Source organism: Oryzias latipes, chromosome 4 (assembly GCF_053564925.1).
Source record: "Oryzias latipes strain Hd-rR chromosome 4, Olatipes_Hd-rR_3.1".
NCBI lineage: Eukaryota > Metazoa > Chordata > Actinopteri > Beloniformes > Adrianichthyidae > Oryzias > Oryzias latipes.
Window position 1 is genome coordinate 25,183,964 of NC_136240.1, and position 16,635 is coordinate 25,200,598.

General features: G+C 40.0%; 1 protein-coding gene across 2 annotated transcripts in view; it reads right to left on the reverse strand.

The window, feature by feature from the left end:
* The window catches only part of LOC101166465 (tensin-3), a 65,129-nt gene that overhangs the window by 15,130 nt on the left and 33,364 nt on the right, over nucleotides 1-16,635 (reverse strand). For both annotated transcript variants that reach the window (XM_011474266.4, XM_020702551.2), the window contains exons 15-16: nucleotides 16,370-16,478; nucleotides 16,216-16,281 (exon numbers count right to left, since the gene is read on the reverse strand). In XM_011474266.4, the coding sequence (XP_011472568.1) occupies nucleotides 16,216-16,281; nucleotides 16,370-16,478 (175 nt within the window). The remainder of the gene's footprint in view (nucleotides 1-16,215; nucleotides 16,282-16,369; nucleotides 16,479-16,635) is intronic.

A 16,635-nucleotide genomic window follows, 5' to 3' on the forward strand; every position in this document is an offset into this window, starting at 1 on the left:
CATACATGACAAGTCAGTCCCAACAAAGAAGAATGAGGAGAGAGGTTCAGATGATGATGATAATGATAGAGAGAAAGAGAGACGATCAGCTGATGATGAAGAGGGAGAAGAACAGAGAGGTACAAAGGAGAGGGCTGGGGAAAGGCATTTCTCAGAAGATTCTTCTGAATGGCCTTCACCACACAAATTTGGGGAATCATTGAGGCAATACACGGTTGAAAATGGCTCACAAAAATGTTCTGCTGGGTCATATCCATAATCAGATAAGAAGTAATGACATTTATACATTTAAACAAGAAAAGTGTTGTGTGGATGGGATGTTTTATAATGTGCATTTATGTCTGTGTGTTTGTGTGTGTTTGTGTGTGTGTGTGGGGGGGGTTTAATGTGGCCGCACACCCCAAATGAAATTAGGTAGTTGTACCTTGTGTCAAGCTCAAAGTGAAAGGTCTGCAAATTAGCATATTTTACTCTTAAATAATTCAGATTATTGTATTAAAGTGAAAGTTTTTCTGTAAAAGATGAACAGACGATTTTATATTCAGCTAACCTCTATCACTTGACTGAGGAAAGACCCCAATGTTTCTACAACTCAAACGCAGACGGGTGGAACAAAATGAGTCCAAAATTAGTCAAAAGTAGTCATATGATCACGCTGAAAAAATGAAGACAAAATCACGGCTGAGCAAAACTCCAACAACTAAAGTCTGTTGCGTGATACTTTTTCAAAATGTTATAAGGAGATTCCATAGACTGTACAGTAGTCTTTTCGTTTAACGTGGGAGTTACATTCTAAAAATAACCAGTGACAGGTAAAAAACCGCGAAAGCAGGATTATACTGTGAACCACTCCCACCACACGCTTTTAACGTTTACCTCAAACAAACATTTTCACACTTTTTCTTTTCTTGCTTAAACTCTGAAAGTTAATCGGGAAGTAGAAAAAGAAGTCCAGGATTATAGAACAAAAAGCAAAGATCTGATTGCGATGAAAGATGATGTGATTTCGGCAAACTCAATGCATTCTGTACAGGAGACACGGCACAGAAGAAAGTCTGCAGCCAGTCTATCTAGTGCCCTGGATTTTAAAAGCAATTTGGACAACATGCTCACTATTATTATTATATTTTTAAAATGTTCAATATTTTTAACCATTTTTAAAATGTTACTGATTTCACAAAGTCTAAATCTAATGGATATGAACTATTTAGGACGACTATTTATGAATCTACAGTGTTCTGATGATAAAAATGTTGATAGTTTGTTTTAAAAAGACCTTTAAATACATTATTTCCGCAAAAATTGTGGTCTATATTTGCTAATCTAGTGAGCATCGATGCACACGGGTTTTTCACTGAGACTTCTGAGAAATTTCTAAGGCACTCGATTTTGAGACTGCAGATTCGTACAGCACTAAAAAATGGTGAACGCACTTATATAATGATTGGCGAAGGAATTCGTACATAGCCGTAGACCTCTATTGAGAAATAAGCAGCTATTAAGTCAGGTGGTAGGGGTGTGGACTTCCTACAAGCTCAATCCTGATTTGTGCCAGTGGTCACCATAGAAACAGTGATCCAGACCCAAGTGGACCAATCACTTCTTACTGACGTTGGTTTCAACATGGCAGGGTCCACATTAAAATAAAAATGCTGATTTTTTATAAGTTTCATTTTTCTTTTGCTTTTGTCTGAAACACTTTGAATTGTCTTTTACTGCCTAACCTCAAAACCCTTTCTGAGTTTTTTTTACCCATTCAATGATAAATATGTCACATGATTATCAATGCACTGGGACACTTGAAAGAGACAAAAAGTAATGAGGTTAGGCTCAGTAGTAATGGTGAAACACAGACATGTGCAGATGTGAAACTGTGTCAAGAAAAAAGTTAGACAGACGATAGTTTGTAAAAGTTAGTAAATAAAACTGTTGTAAAAGAATCTCCTGGCAGAAGATGTTAAAAGGATCCCATTTGTAATAGGAAAAATATCGAACGCATTATACATTCAAGGAAAAATTCAAAGATGTGACGAGGACAGAAATGTATTAATTACACGAAAGCATCATTTCAGTCTTGTGGAAACTTACCAGTTAAAAGTAAAATCACTGGTTTGTGTTTTTTCAGCTAGCAGAGAGAAATCCTTCCAAGAACTGTACAAATGGTTCAAATATGTACTTATTGTTTCACTGCTGGAGGTCAAGCTAGAGATAAGAACAAATAAACCAGTCCTCTTTTTGTACACAAGCCTCTCAAATAAGGCCAGATGCAGGCATGGAGGGGGGGGGGGGGGTGTCAATGTCCCCTAAATGTTGTTACTGCCCCCCCAGAAGTTATGGCTGACAAAAATCAAGATAAAATAAAATAAAATACAGAAAAAAACACCTGGATGGAAAAACAGATGGACAACTAGGAAGTAAAGGGCAACCCTAAGAGGGCACAAACCACTGTCATGCCTGTGTCTGTCCCAAGCCCGGTAAATACAGAGATTAGGAAGAGCATTCAACATTAGGCTACGTTCACACCAGGCTCGGAAACATGCGTTCGAGCAACCGCATTCCATAAAAAGGCTGTGTAAATGCACGTGTACCTGCATTTTAGCTTCAACAATCAAAACTCGAGTTCACGAGTCACAACGCCAGTTTTTAGGTCAGTTCTCGGGATCTATGTACAAAACGCGAGGCAAAGGAGAGCGTGATGAAAATTAAACCAGTGGGTTGGCAATCGGCGGCTCTGGAGCAGCATGCGTCTCTTTCTTCCCTGTGCTGCGGCACTCTGTGTTTTTGTAAAATAACTATCATGTTCTAAGATTGGCGTGTTTGCAGCTGTGCACGCGGACCTGAGTCTGTAATGGGATGGAAAGTTTTTCTGGAAAGACACTCAGTGGTGATCTCGTAGCGGACACATGAACGCCCAAAAAAAGCCTTTTTCCCCCCTAGAGTAAAACCACTCATTTCCGCGTAAAATGAATTAAATTTGCGTTAGGGTGCCCCTACTATCCTGTCACCTTGCTGCTACGATGACCATTTGTTGCGCCGTCTGTGTAGAAAGCGCTGGAGCCCCCCTCCAGCGTGCACGTGGGGGAAAACAACGAATAAGTAGAGAGGCGGGGGCGGGGCTTAGACTCACCGCTTATGATTCCAGATCCCGCAACAAACTAACAGCTGCTTCCTAATAACAAATAGTTCTCATCCATAAAATTAATATAATTATTGGGTTTACTGGATTTAAAGAAAGAAATATAGAAACGAGTCTGCATCAAAGTGAATTTGTTTTGACAGGCGGAAAAGTCTATTCAAGGTTGTGGAAAATGTTGAAAAGATCAAAGGAAACATCACGCTCATAAAGAATAAAAATAATTAAAATAAATGAATATCCTGACAACATTTTGAATCAATACAAGCGTTGCCAAATGAACTATCGTGATATATCGGCGAAACCATTTTTTCTAAAACCCCTACTGTTGCGGCTCCCTGTGCTTTTATCTCAGTGGGAAACTGATCAAAATGGCTCTTTGAGAGGTACAGGTTGCCGACCCCTGAGCTAGGGAACTGGTATTAGTAGCTTCTTTTGTAACCCTTGTGCTATCCTAGGCACTTTAACATTGGGAGTTGGGTCATCTAGACCCACTAGACAGTGCTCTGAACCTTTTATCTTCAATGATTTGTGATCTTCACTGGTTTCCATGGATTACATGAAATCTTTCCACCTTTATCCACCTTGGTCATGGTAGGGAGAACACATCAATGTAAGGGTGGGGTTATCTAAGATAGCACAAGGGTTAAAACCCGGAAGTGCTAATTATTAGACACCAAGTCTTATATACAGCGTAATAAAGCGGTAAAAATCTTCATCACTATGATAATTTGCTCCGACTTTCTACCGACTTTAGGTACCTGCAGGCATAAGTAACGCGCCACGCATGCCTGGTGTGTACATAGCATGACACTTAAAATACATCTCAAATAGATCAAAAAAGATAGATATATGGATTGAGAAACTGATATGACGATAGCTTGTTTTTCTAAGCATTTTCTTTAGCAAGTTGGAGGGATTTGACACCCTAAACCAGGGGTCGGGAACCTATGGCTCGCGAGCCATATATGGCTCTTTTGATGGTCACATGTGGCTCGCAGACAAATCTTTAATTATGCTTTTTTTATCATTAGTCCAGTCCTTCTCGGGCGCGATGCGATGCCAGAGGCGCGCAGTAGTGGCGGTGCTTGGAGAGAAAAATCTGCGCCAGCGCTATAAGTTTACAATTATCTATAATTTCACAGAGTTTGTACCAGCTGGAACCCTGTGAATTGCCGTGCCTAAAACTGCGCGCTCCCGTCTCTGAGAAAGAGCGCGCAGTTGCGGGGACGGGATGTGTGAGGGAGAAAGCAGAGGGTGGGGCTGAGGTGTTGTGGGGACAGGCAGCAGGTGAACCGCGCAGGGATTGTAAAAACGTAAAACCCGCTGCCTCTCACTCACTGCAGCGTGTGAGTGTGTGTTTGTCTCCACGTCTGCATGTGAGCGTCTGCCTCACATCTAAAGAACAGTCAGACATAAGATCACGTTTAAAGTCTCAATGCCTGCATGAAGCAGAAACTCACCACGTATCAACCAGACTAGACCATCAGCAAAACTACCACGAGAAATACTCATCATTTATTAGCAATAGCATAACAATGTTATTAAAAATAATCCACAGACTTATTGTACTTTAAAAGTGTTGAAATTACATCAAATGCACACATTCACTTGTATATTTAGTTTCAAACATATCGTTGCGGTCTGAGTTGGACTGGGTGGCTGTTGGGCCGCGTTATAAGTTCTGGAGTTCATGAAACGCATCAAGCAGAGATCTGATTGGCTCTCAGTTCTGTCGCTCAGCCTGTTGTTAGGTAGTTTGGACCTATGGGGTTCAGCTATGGGCCGATTAAGGGAAATGGGAGGGCTGACGCGGCAGTGAGCGAATATAAATTTGGGAGAAGCGCTCTCGTCTCGGCGGGAGAGATTCAGGAGTTGCTGAATTAATTTTACGGCGTTTGTTGTGGTCTACAGTAACCAGAATAAAGAACCTTAAAAGAGGTTAAGTCTCCGTGCCTCAGTGTGGGATAGGGACGCTACATTATTGTATGGCTCTTTTTAAATTACATTTAAAAATATGTGGCGTTTTATGGCTCTCTTGGCCAAAAAGGTTCCCGACCCCTGCCCTAAACTCTCAGCACACACAGACTTGCCGCCCTGATATTCTGACCTGCTCCCCATGGTGGGGATGGCTAAATCTGGGTCTGTTCTAATAGCTTCATCTTACTGTTTTTTCACTCAATCACTTCTGATCATAACTCATCCTCTTAATAAAACAAAACAACATTTTCAGTACATTTTGTCATATTCTAATACGTATATGAATAAAATTGTAATTTTTTTAAATTAATCGTAGCAAACTCACACAGACCTTCCTGATCACTGAGAGTTATGATTACAAGCTGACACCACATGAGGGCACACCATCATGCTCCCATCCCACACTTCTGTTCTGAAGATAACAGTTCTTCTCAGAACTGCAAGAGTAAGAAAAGAAACAAAAAATAGAAAAAAAGAGGCCACCTTTGTTTTCTGGGGTAGAGAAAAATGTGCTGTGTGAACACAGCCGGACTAAAAAACCCTGCGGGCCGGAGGAATGTGAGCGCCTGGCTTCTGCACGCGCTCAGACTGGGCTTCTGCAGGGAGTTGCAGCTGTTCACAGCAGTCACATACTGCAGCCTCTCAGGGGATGAAAGCAAGACGAGGAAAACAAAGGAGGAGGAAGACACCTGCTGCGCCGCCAGAACCCACCAACAATCTTTTTTGCTGAGTCATCATTTAAAATCTGCTATGCTTTGAATATGAAAAAAAAGAAGAAAAAAAAACCAAGAGCTGAAGGATCTTGTCATTAATACCTTCAAATTGAAATTCCAACATCATATTTTTTGGGGGAAATTTAAGCATCCACTTCCTGTTTACACAAATGAAGGCAGCAGGAAGCCTGAAAGCATGCAGCTGTGGTCAAAGTTTACAGTAGTTCGGTGGTGTTTCTGCACAAACATCAGGCAGAACGTGATCAGATTTTCCCCACAATACCACTAACTACGATTTACAGAAGAAACAAAAAGGAGACCTGGAAGCACCATTAATAGGCTCAGACCCAAAGCACCGTGGGAGTTCTACTCAAAGATTCATTTGTGCACGGTACAAGAAAACTAAGTCACAGTTTAGTTTAAAACTGCAGCTTCCACGATACATAAAATTGACAACATTGTCCAGCAAATAGATTTAAAATCTCCATAGCAACAACACATGATACTTATTATCTGAGGTTGATAAATAACCATTTGGATTTTCATGTTTCTGAACTTAAGTGCAACTTCTTTTGCAACTTGTTCTACACTTGTTTCCAATAACTTTTCTAAACTTTATTGGTCATCAGATAGATCACATAAAAAGTTAATTCCCCTACGCCGACAGTTTTTAAATTATGAACTGGCGTATACTAATATAGCACTTTACTACCTTCTTAGAAGGCCCAAAGTGATTTGCAGTCACAATATTATGGACTGCAATATTGTATACAGTCAACGGTTCTGTCATGCTGCAGTGCATTTTACAGGCCACAGGTCACATTTTGATTCAAAAGGATTATCCTGTCTAAAGGTGGAAGCTCTTTTTTAATTTGAGCTTATGAGTATATGGATCCCTTCAAGATAAAGTCCAGTTTTCCTTCACATTCAATATTTGCACTAACATCAGCAAGAGCCGGAAATCTTTTTTACAAAATTTTATTCTTGTGCTTATTGTCTTTCTATGTGTTATAAGTGTCTCTTTTCTATATTTAAGATCCAAAATGAATATGGACTGTTAAGTCATGTGTCTTAATTATGATGCTTGGTTTGTGAGCAGAGGCGGAGCTGAGGGGGGCAGTTTATTTGCCCCCCAATTTTTGAGTCAGTAGTACTATCATTATTGACAAAGATGATGAAATCTTCAATAACACCTTGTTTTAGCACTGCAAAAATAACAAAAGCAATGTTTTGAATAAAATGTTGAACCCCTCAAATTATTGTTACGGCCCTGCATTGTGTATGCTAGCCCATCTGGGCTTTCAAGATGTTTTTTATAATTATTTTTTTACATTAGTAATAACACCTCAGCAAAACGTTTTAAAGTTTTATTACTAATAATGATAAAACTTTTTTTTTGATCCTTTGATTTTGAATAGATTTCCACTTTGTGGTTCTCATTTGCAGCCCTTCCAAATTCTTTTTCCTCCTTAATCTAGCTCTGCCAATGTTTGTAAGTGTAATCTCCTATGGCAGGTTAATATTATTAAAGTGCAGTGCTTTTCCATTTTGACTCATAGTGATTAAGGGCAGGATTCCAAAAACACATTTAACATAGTTAACAAACAAATCGCAAGGGGGGTTTCACAGTCTTATGTGGAAAATGATTTCTTCACAATCCTGAGCTGTTGGATATATATGGGGAGTTTCCATTAAAAAAAAGTCACTTTCATTTAAAATCCCACTTTGATCATCTTTTAAGATTTTTTTTGAGCTCTCAGTTGCCGAGAGATCTCTGTTTACACTCTCTAGCTAGCCTGCGTCCCCCTCACACCCCTGACCTAACAATACCGGTGCAACCAAAATGGCGAGAAATATTGTAGCTATCCGGCTGTGCAGTTTGGAGATAGATACCATACCCAAAAATATTCAGCTGGTCTTTGAACCCTTTCCTGAAAACTAATAAAGCTCCTCACATTCCTCAGAGGGAGGACAGTGTGGTAAGCAGTCACCTTTAAATCAGATTCTTTTGCTCTTCAGTTCAGAGTGAAGGATTTACCAACATAGTAAAGAGGAGGAGGAGGAGAGGAGAACAGGGAGAGAAGAATAACAGCTTCACAAAGTGAGAGGTAAACACAATGGAGAGTAAACACCTTCATCACTGAGGCTTCTCTGTTTCTGAACAGTCTGTGAGATGCTGTGAGAACTTATCAGTGTTTTTTTTCCCTCCCAATAACAGAGGTTTGGACCTTTTTAGACACATAGTCAGGTAGAAATGTAGTAGATCTTTCCAGAGTTCAAGGATTCTCAGTGCCGTGTAAGAAATTAAAAGATAAAAAAGGAACAAAATTATTTCGATTTTGTTTAAAAATGCAAAGATGGTCCTGAGTAATTTATCTGCAAGTCTATGGGTGTATTCAGACTGGACACATTTGGTTTGTTTAAGGTGAACCAGAGTTTGTTTCTCCTGATAATCTGGGTCTGAATACACTCAAGTGGACCCTGATCTGGGACGTTTCTACGACCATTTTTGGGCGTGGCCATTGACCGCGCATTAAAAGATAAACTAAGTTGACCTTTAACCAATAAGGGACTCTGATTTAGTAGTGACGTATGGATGGCGTCCCTTTTTAATTCATAAAAGTACCAACCGTATGAAAATTGATCACAGAGAAGAAATTAATGATTGCGGTTTGTGACAAATCTTTCATATATCGGACAAAAGCTGTTAAAGAAAAAGCCTGGAGCAAGGTTCATGAAATAAGCACCGCTTCCACATTTTACACCAGGCCTCCTTCAACTGTAGGTGGTAGACATGCGCTAGTAAACAGTAAAAACAGAAAAAGAATCCTCTCCTAGCTTAACCAGTGTGAACACCACGGGTTAAAAGCGCAGTTAAGAACACGCCTTTAGTGCATTCTTGAATGCATCCCATGCCTGGTGTGAATTCAGCATCAGAGATCCATCATTGTCTCTCCAGTGTCACGTTCCTGATCAGCTCCAGCAAAGTCATCACATCTGCATATCACGATAAATTGTTATTCCAAACTGGGAGTTATTGCTTTCTGGGCTTTAGTTTGTTACATCCAATTCCTGACATTCCAAATATTATTTTAGACGTAGGCATTTTAGAAAGCATTAGCATAGAATCCTGTTTTTAATCTGTTATTCCGTTAGCAACGTCTTCAAAACCCGGATTACATCCTGATATTTTCTCTGTCGTCTCTGCTTTAACATCATCGTCGCATCTAAAACAATAAGCGTTTTGTTGAACCACAAAAAGACTTGAGCCAACACAGAGAAACTGAACACAATCTTCTTTTGTCTCTTTTCATTTGTTTGTCCTCTGCTCTAAAGTGCTTTTTTTAAACGTTGCTCTTTTTATGCCTTGAAAACTTTTTAGACAACAAAACATCCATCAGATTTATGTTTTTAACAGACTCTGCAAATTGATAAATGTATATGTTAAATGCCATTTAACTCCTAAAAAGAAATATTTTCTTCCCTACTGTCTTTCTTTCTGATGAAATATGAGATTAAAGGAAGGCTTATATTTTTAAATTGACTTTAGTTCAACTTTAGCCACAATAATAAATTTATTGACTTTAAAACAATCAACATAGTGTTGAAAGAACAGAAAAGATGTGTGTATAGATTTACAAAAGGTGTCTTTATTCATGAATTAAGAGTAAAACATTGGTTGAATATAAAAATGTTGCTGCTTGTTTAGTGGTCATGACATCCCTGCAACACTGAAAGCTCAACACAAACAAGAGTGAGCTTTTCAGCACAATCAAGATCAGTCAGACAGACAGTTTTTTTAGGGTCTTCAATAACTCTGCAATCGATGCCAAGAATCCATTCAAACCACAATGAGATCATGAACGCAGGAGTGGAACAAACCACCTCACCATCTCACCACGAGGGGAGATGTCAGGCACAGCTCGAGAGCAGCAGCACAAAGTAGAGTTTTTATGCTTCCAACCAGACGAATAAAGGGACGTTTTTGAGGACGGAGCACACGTTAAGAAAAACAAAGCAAGTTTTTCCAAAGACCCGAGGCCAGCTTTGCCCCCTCAGCAAGAAAGCTGAGAACAGAAACAGATGATGATCAGCGTTGGTTTTGGAGACGCACATACCGAGAGACGCGGTCATGATGGTGACGGCCTCCAAAGTTCTGCTGGTTTTTGAAGGTTTCCTGCTTTCTTCCAAACTTCCACTTCCTGTTGTGAAGTCTGTAGCTTTTGCTGCCTCCCTGTTTCCAGAGCAGCAACTTCAGCCTGCAGAGAAGCAGTCTGAAGTCCGCCCGCCCGCCTGCGTTCTCCTGGCTCCTCTCACAACCCTCTCATTGCCATGCACAATTCTTCTCAACCTCCAGATGGAAAAATAAGCTCCCTGTTTGTTCTTGGCTTGTTGTGACACCACTCGGCTTCTGGGTTTGTATGGAGGGAGGGACAGAAAGAGGGAGGGAGGGAGGAGGTGTATGGAATTTCTCCCCTCCGCCGCCACCCCCTTTCCTCGCTCCCACTGACCATTAGGCATTGTTTCTTCTAGGTCACCAAGAGCACTTTCCTCCAGTCAGAACAGATTCCAGTGGGGTCAAAGGTGACATGTGGCCCTTTTATGGACCATAGAGGTTGATAGGAGGTGGCAGCGTTTGAAGGGCCTTTGAGGCCTCTGTGTCTGGACATGAGTGTCCACTTTCTCCCCACTACTGCCACCAGAAGCATGCAGATATACAGACACTGCCTGCTGCCGTGTGTCTCATCTCAGCACGTTATAAATAACAGCACATGGTCCAGATGAACCAGATTATAATGAATTCATTTATTTCCCTTACAGCAAATGAACTCAGATGAACCTCATCTCAGTTTATCTAGACTAGTTTGGAGAGTTTGGAAAATAAAAAACAAATAAACAAAAACAAAAAAATCTTTTTACTTTTTTTGAAAATATACTTATTTCCTGTATGATGTAAAATTCCGCCCCCTCCCAGAAAATTCCTTTTAAAATAATTGAATGTGTTAATAAATGCAATAACACAAGAAGTAGTGTTTTAAAAGGCAATAGAGAGCTATTCCTTTGGTTTTCTAACAATATTTAAAGACATAAAACATATGATCTCAAAACCACTTGAAGTTTTTAAAATTTATGTTTGAATATAGTTTCTATTGTTTTCCCTATTTTTTTTAACAGTATGCTTTTCTGACCTTGTATTCCATTAATTGTTTACTCTTACTTGTAAAAGGACATGCGACAAAAAAAGCCAAAAAGAACAATTTAAAAACGTAAAAGACACAGAAATTAGTCAATTACCAAAACCTGAAAAATACAGAAAGATGAAAAAAGGAAATGACACAGATGTAGAAAAAAGAATGAGAAAGCGTTATAAAGAGAGAAAAAAAGGAAATAACCCAGAAGAGAAAAAGAATATTGACACAATAGTAAAAAAAAAGAAAAGATGAAAAAAAATCTAAAACACAGAAAACAGAAAAGTATAAAGAAAAAAGGGGAAAAACCAGAGATGGTAGAACAAAAATTACATTAAAACTATGAAATAAATAAAGAAATCAAGCTGATATTAAACAGATATTCATAGATATGTAAAAGAACCCAGAGATATATTTAAAAAAAAAGTTAATAACAAGTTTGAACTTATATCATCTGCTAATAAAGAAACACTATAAATAAAAATAGACACTGCTGCAAATACATTATAAGAACACTGCAAATAAAAAAGCCAACTTTACATTCACCCAAGCAACTATTGTCTTTTGGATGATGACCTTTGTAGCTTTACACCCATATGCAGCAAAATACATTCACATATAGCACCACGCGGTCTCACTGCAGAGCAGCGTCTACCCCAGACAAACACAACTAGCAAAGAGAGCCTGGAATGTAAAGACATATGAGTGGAAACAACTGACGGCTTTTTCCAGCAGCGTATTACTGCGGTTGTTTTGATCATTAATAATCACGCGAACAAAAATCTAAGGCGTGGGTAACAATAGTTATTTGGATGAACAAGAAGTTGCCTTTTTTATTTTACGCATTATTATTTTTCTCTTTCATTTGCAGGAGCGTTTATTTTATTTGTGGAATTTCTTTTATTTGCAACATTATTTCTTTTCAAAGGCAGCAGTGTTTTTTTTTTATTTGCATAGTTTCTATTTTTGTTTGCAAATTGATGATTTGATGAAAAATGTTTTTTTTGTTTTTTTCAGTCTGCTTCTGTCTTTTTTATTTTTTCTTATGTCAAAGGTTACAGATTCTTGTGAAAAACAGTTGGAAGCCGGAGAGAAGTACAACCATCTGGTGAAGACGGTGCTCATTTCATTTCAACTCCCTGTGACTTTCCCCTGACCCCTGACCCCAAAACTTCAGCCAGTCAAGTGTTGTCTGAACGGCCCATCTGCTTTTCTTAAACCCTAAAAGTAACCTCATTGTGTTGTTTTTTCAACTGAAACCTGAGTTCAATCACCACCAGCTTCTGAATGTCAATGTTGTGACTCAGCCTTAAGTTATCATGGGAATGTGGTAGAATAACTTCTGATGGTTTGTTGTCTAAAATTAGGGTGGGGTCTGTTAGTTTGTGCAGCAGATGTGACAAAAAAAGGATTTTAGTGCATTTTGCATAAGTAGTTAACACAAAATTAAATGTATATGGGCTTTTTGGTGTTTTTAACATGTTTTTGTGGCACTTTTCTGATAGTGGAGGACATATGTAAAGAATGTTAAGCTCAAAAATTGCATTTCTGAGTTTTTCTTTATTCAAATTGCTGTGATTTGGGAGCAGATAGAAAAGTACACTAGGCGGGACATAAGCTCCCCACTCTTTAACGGGGAGGGAAAACCTCTATAGCAAAAGTGACATCACAAACTCACAACCTTTTTAGCGACACGATAAAAAAACAGCGCTACACGTTAGCCACGTTAGAGGCGCTTGCCACGTAAGCATATTCACAATGGCTTTAACCAATGAGCTATATAAGATAGAGACACTACGCCAGCCTGTTACCATTGTCCAATGAACGTGAAGATTGGCACCACATTGGGAAGGGCAGTGAGCAATGACACACAGCCTTGCAGATACAGTAAAATCACCATCACATGCTTAAGTCTGGTCCGATTGCTAAAGGAAAGAAACTCTGATCATCACAAAGATGAGACCCAGGCTGTGGTAATATATTTTTTGTACAAGCTCCAACAGATGGGTGAGATCTTCAACTTTTCTATAAATAAATGTCATTAAATAGGAAACGCAAAGCATACTTGATGCATGAAGGTGATTATATTTAAATCTACACAAATACTAAGATTTACACAAACTGTTAGACTCCTTGGTCTATGGTTCAGCACGGGTTGGGTGAGTAACTGACAACGCCGCAGACCCCTTGCGCGTATTGTATGCAGGCAGGTCGACCACCCATGGTGGCGCAAGACGGTCGATAGTTCCGCCAGTTGCACCAGGAGCATGGGGACCCCGGCTCTCCCGAAGATGGGAGAGAGGGCACATTGAGCACTTCAGTCCATGGCCCCGGCGCAGCGAGGTCTGGGTGGGGGGCACTGTAAAGCACGCAGCAGCCAGGGCTTGCTGAAACGGAGCCGGTTCCAATGCACCACCCACGGGGGAAATGAACTTAGCGGGGAGCTGGCAAGGCCCAGCAGGGGGTCACACAAGTGGATCCCACTCAGCCTTCTATCAGAAGGACTTGTGCACCCATGCCACACGGTGCGCCAAATGTTCCTCGTCCGCTCACCGGGTTGGGATTCGGCGCTGGGCTCTTCCCTCTTCACTCGCCGCCACTAAGGGAATGCTAGTTTCTTTACCTCCACTGAGTAATCTGCTTAAATTCAGCGGGTCGTCTCATCTGATTTGACGCTGAGCACACATACAAATACTAAGGTTATCCTCCAAAAACAAAAATAAAAATAGATTGGTGGTGAAAAGAAAATGTAAAAATAGTGTTAAGTCCAATGCTACCATTGACTTTGAACAGGCTTGGTTTGTGTCACTACAAGATCAGCCTAAATGTTCACTATTCTGAGAGCAAACTCATTCAGATCCTCCTAAAATGCTTTCCATAGGTTCTCCTTTATTAGTTGACAGTAATAATTTACTGTTGAAAAGCCACATTTTTGTTATCCCAGCTCTGTTTGTGCATCCTGCCTTTTCCAATATGGCGTCTAACTTTTCTTATGTAATTCGTAGGGCAGCGACTCTAGTCTAAAAGAAATCATTCCATGTAACTCCTAACCTTGCTTTTAACATGTGAAAAAAAAAAACAGACTGATTCCACTAAAACAAACATCAACTACACAAACTGTCAACCTGTTTTCCTGTCTGAGTAAGAAGGAGCTGTCGCGGCTGCAGTTGAACCAGAACTCGGCTGCGAGAATCCTGACCCGCACTAAGAGAAAAGATCTCCCCTATCCTCAAAGCTCTTCATTGGCTCCTGGTTGCTTTTAGGGGCCTCCATTGTCAAGCTCCTCCATATGTTTGTGATTTGATCACCTCCTATAGACCATCTCGTGCACTGAGGTCTGTGGATCAGAACTTTTTGATGGTCCCTCGCACACGGTTCCGGACCAGGGGATCCTTCCAGGCTGTTGCCCCTAAACTCAGGAATGAGCTCCCATTGTCCCTGCGTTCCCTGGACTCCATAGACTCTTTTAAAAGTCAACTAAAAACTTTTTATTTTTGCAAAGCCTTTTAAGTAAAACTATTTTTATTTGGGCTTGGAATGACCGTTTTACCTAACCTTGTTAGTAACACAGAAAAAACCACAGTCTGACACTGCTACATTAGCTGGGTTAGCGTGTCCATAATACCTTTTTTTTAAATGTTGTGCCTCACGGTGACAGCAATAACCTTAAGAAAATAAAATCCTAAATATTCAAGCAAGGAATCTCTTTGTTTTTGTCCAGATGCGGGAAATTGATTCCCAGATGAGCGTCTGCATTTCATATGGGAAACAGGAAACGGCCGTCTGACCTGCTAAACATCAACAAGAGAAAGACTTTTGGTCTCCTCTTCTAGTGTTTCCAGCAGGGGGAGAGAGTCGGGTGTTTTCTGTCTGCACAAATAATAATCAGTCTTTCATCTGCTCTCTCCGCACGTTGCTGCCTCTCTGTGCTGACAAATGTGTGTTTACATTAAACACGCAGGTCATCCTCAAACAAACAGCTTTCATGGTTTTCCAGTTTTAGTTGTGTTCACCTCCAACTTCATGCAACGTTTCCATATTCTTATTTTTTGCGCTACAGTTTGTATATTAGTTGTTTATTGTCTTTGTATTGTGATTATTTATACATGATATCAGTTTGTTTTCCTTTTTTTTTAACTCTAGGCAGTCGTGTGAACTCCTGAAGTTAGAATAGTTAGAATATAGCTAATTCTGATTAAAGAAAACAATTATAATAAAATAAATGTTAAATTGTGTATAAATCGGTGCATTACTACTAATACTTGTGCCAAAAATAACAGTAATATTTCATCACAGGGGAAACAGCCATCTTCCCCAAGGCCGCACCGCTTCATTTTAACATTTCCCATCATGTATTTATGTATCAAAAGGCAACACCAAGAGATTAGATATGAACCTTAGCTGCTGAGAGATTTGGACGCTACACCACAGCTGTTTGCTGCTCATTTATATCTTTGGGCAGGAAGTCCACATAACAAAACGTCCTCCCCTTTCCCCTCGTCCACTCCCAGAACAGGACACGGTGGACATCCTGCCTGCAGTGGTCTTTTCCTCTGTTACCCACAGCTATAATTAGCTGGTGACCTGCCTGCTACTGACAGGACCAGAGAAGTCATCTTCAAATCCATCGTGAGAAGCCTCAAAATAAAAGAAATAAAGTCAAATAATGCTTTGTCCAAATTTCTTTTTTTTCCTTTAAAGTCCCACTCCAATCATCTTTTGATGTTTTGTAAAAGCATTCCCAGTCATTTTTCAATAGGATTATGCTGGTTTTAGTCAAAAGAAATTCACATCTAAGTTGTTGGCGGGACTATTGGCATGAAGTAAGCCTGCTCTCATTTCCCCTCATCCATCTGTTTACATGGCCTGCTAGTTTACAGCCTCTCACAACCTAACATTACTGGTGCAACAAAAATAGTGAGCAATGTTTGAGCTATCCAGCAATACAGTTTTGAGTTGTCTACATAAAAACTACAAGGTTTATGAAACTGCACTTTTTGTCTGCTACTGATTCACAGTGATTTGAAAAAGGAGATATTCAGAAATGCTGTCTTAAGCTTAATTTTCTTTAAATATGTCCTCCATCATCAGAAAAACATGTTAACAACACCAAAAACACAATTTCCTTTGGAGTGGGTTTTTAATGTGTTTGTCCACGCACTTATATCCAGTCACACACACGCTCCTGGGGAAAATGTACCTTGTGTCCAACCGTGCTCCCACTGCCCACCAGTCCTGAGATGGGAAACCTCTGAGAAATGTTTCACTGAAGGGAGGAGGAAGATAAGAATTTGAAAAACACACAAAACTAGCCAACGGGCGATGAGGCTTTCATTTTGGACATTATTTCTTACCGTAGGGTGTTGGAGGAGTCACTGGGAATGCTGGAGTAGGAGGGACCAGGTCAGATGTGTGCATTTGGCCATGGTAGTCCACACTGCTGGTTTTGTGGAGTCGCCCATACTTATAAGGAGAAAACACAGAGAGAAGAGGCAAGAAAATGAGCTTCTCCCATAGAAGCAGGAGGGGTGCACACAAACCAGCAGACATCAGTCTTGTGATCTGTGTGGCTGTAGTCTGTGTTTGGGTGTAAACAGTTGGAGCATTCATGCTGCCCACA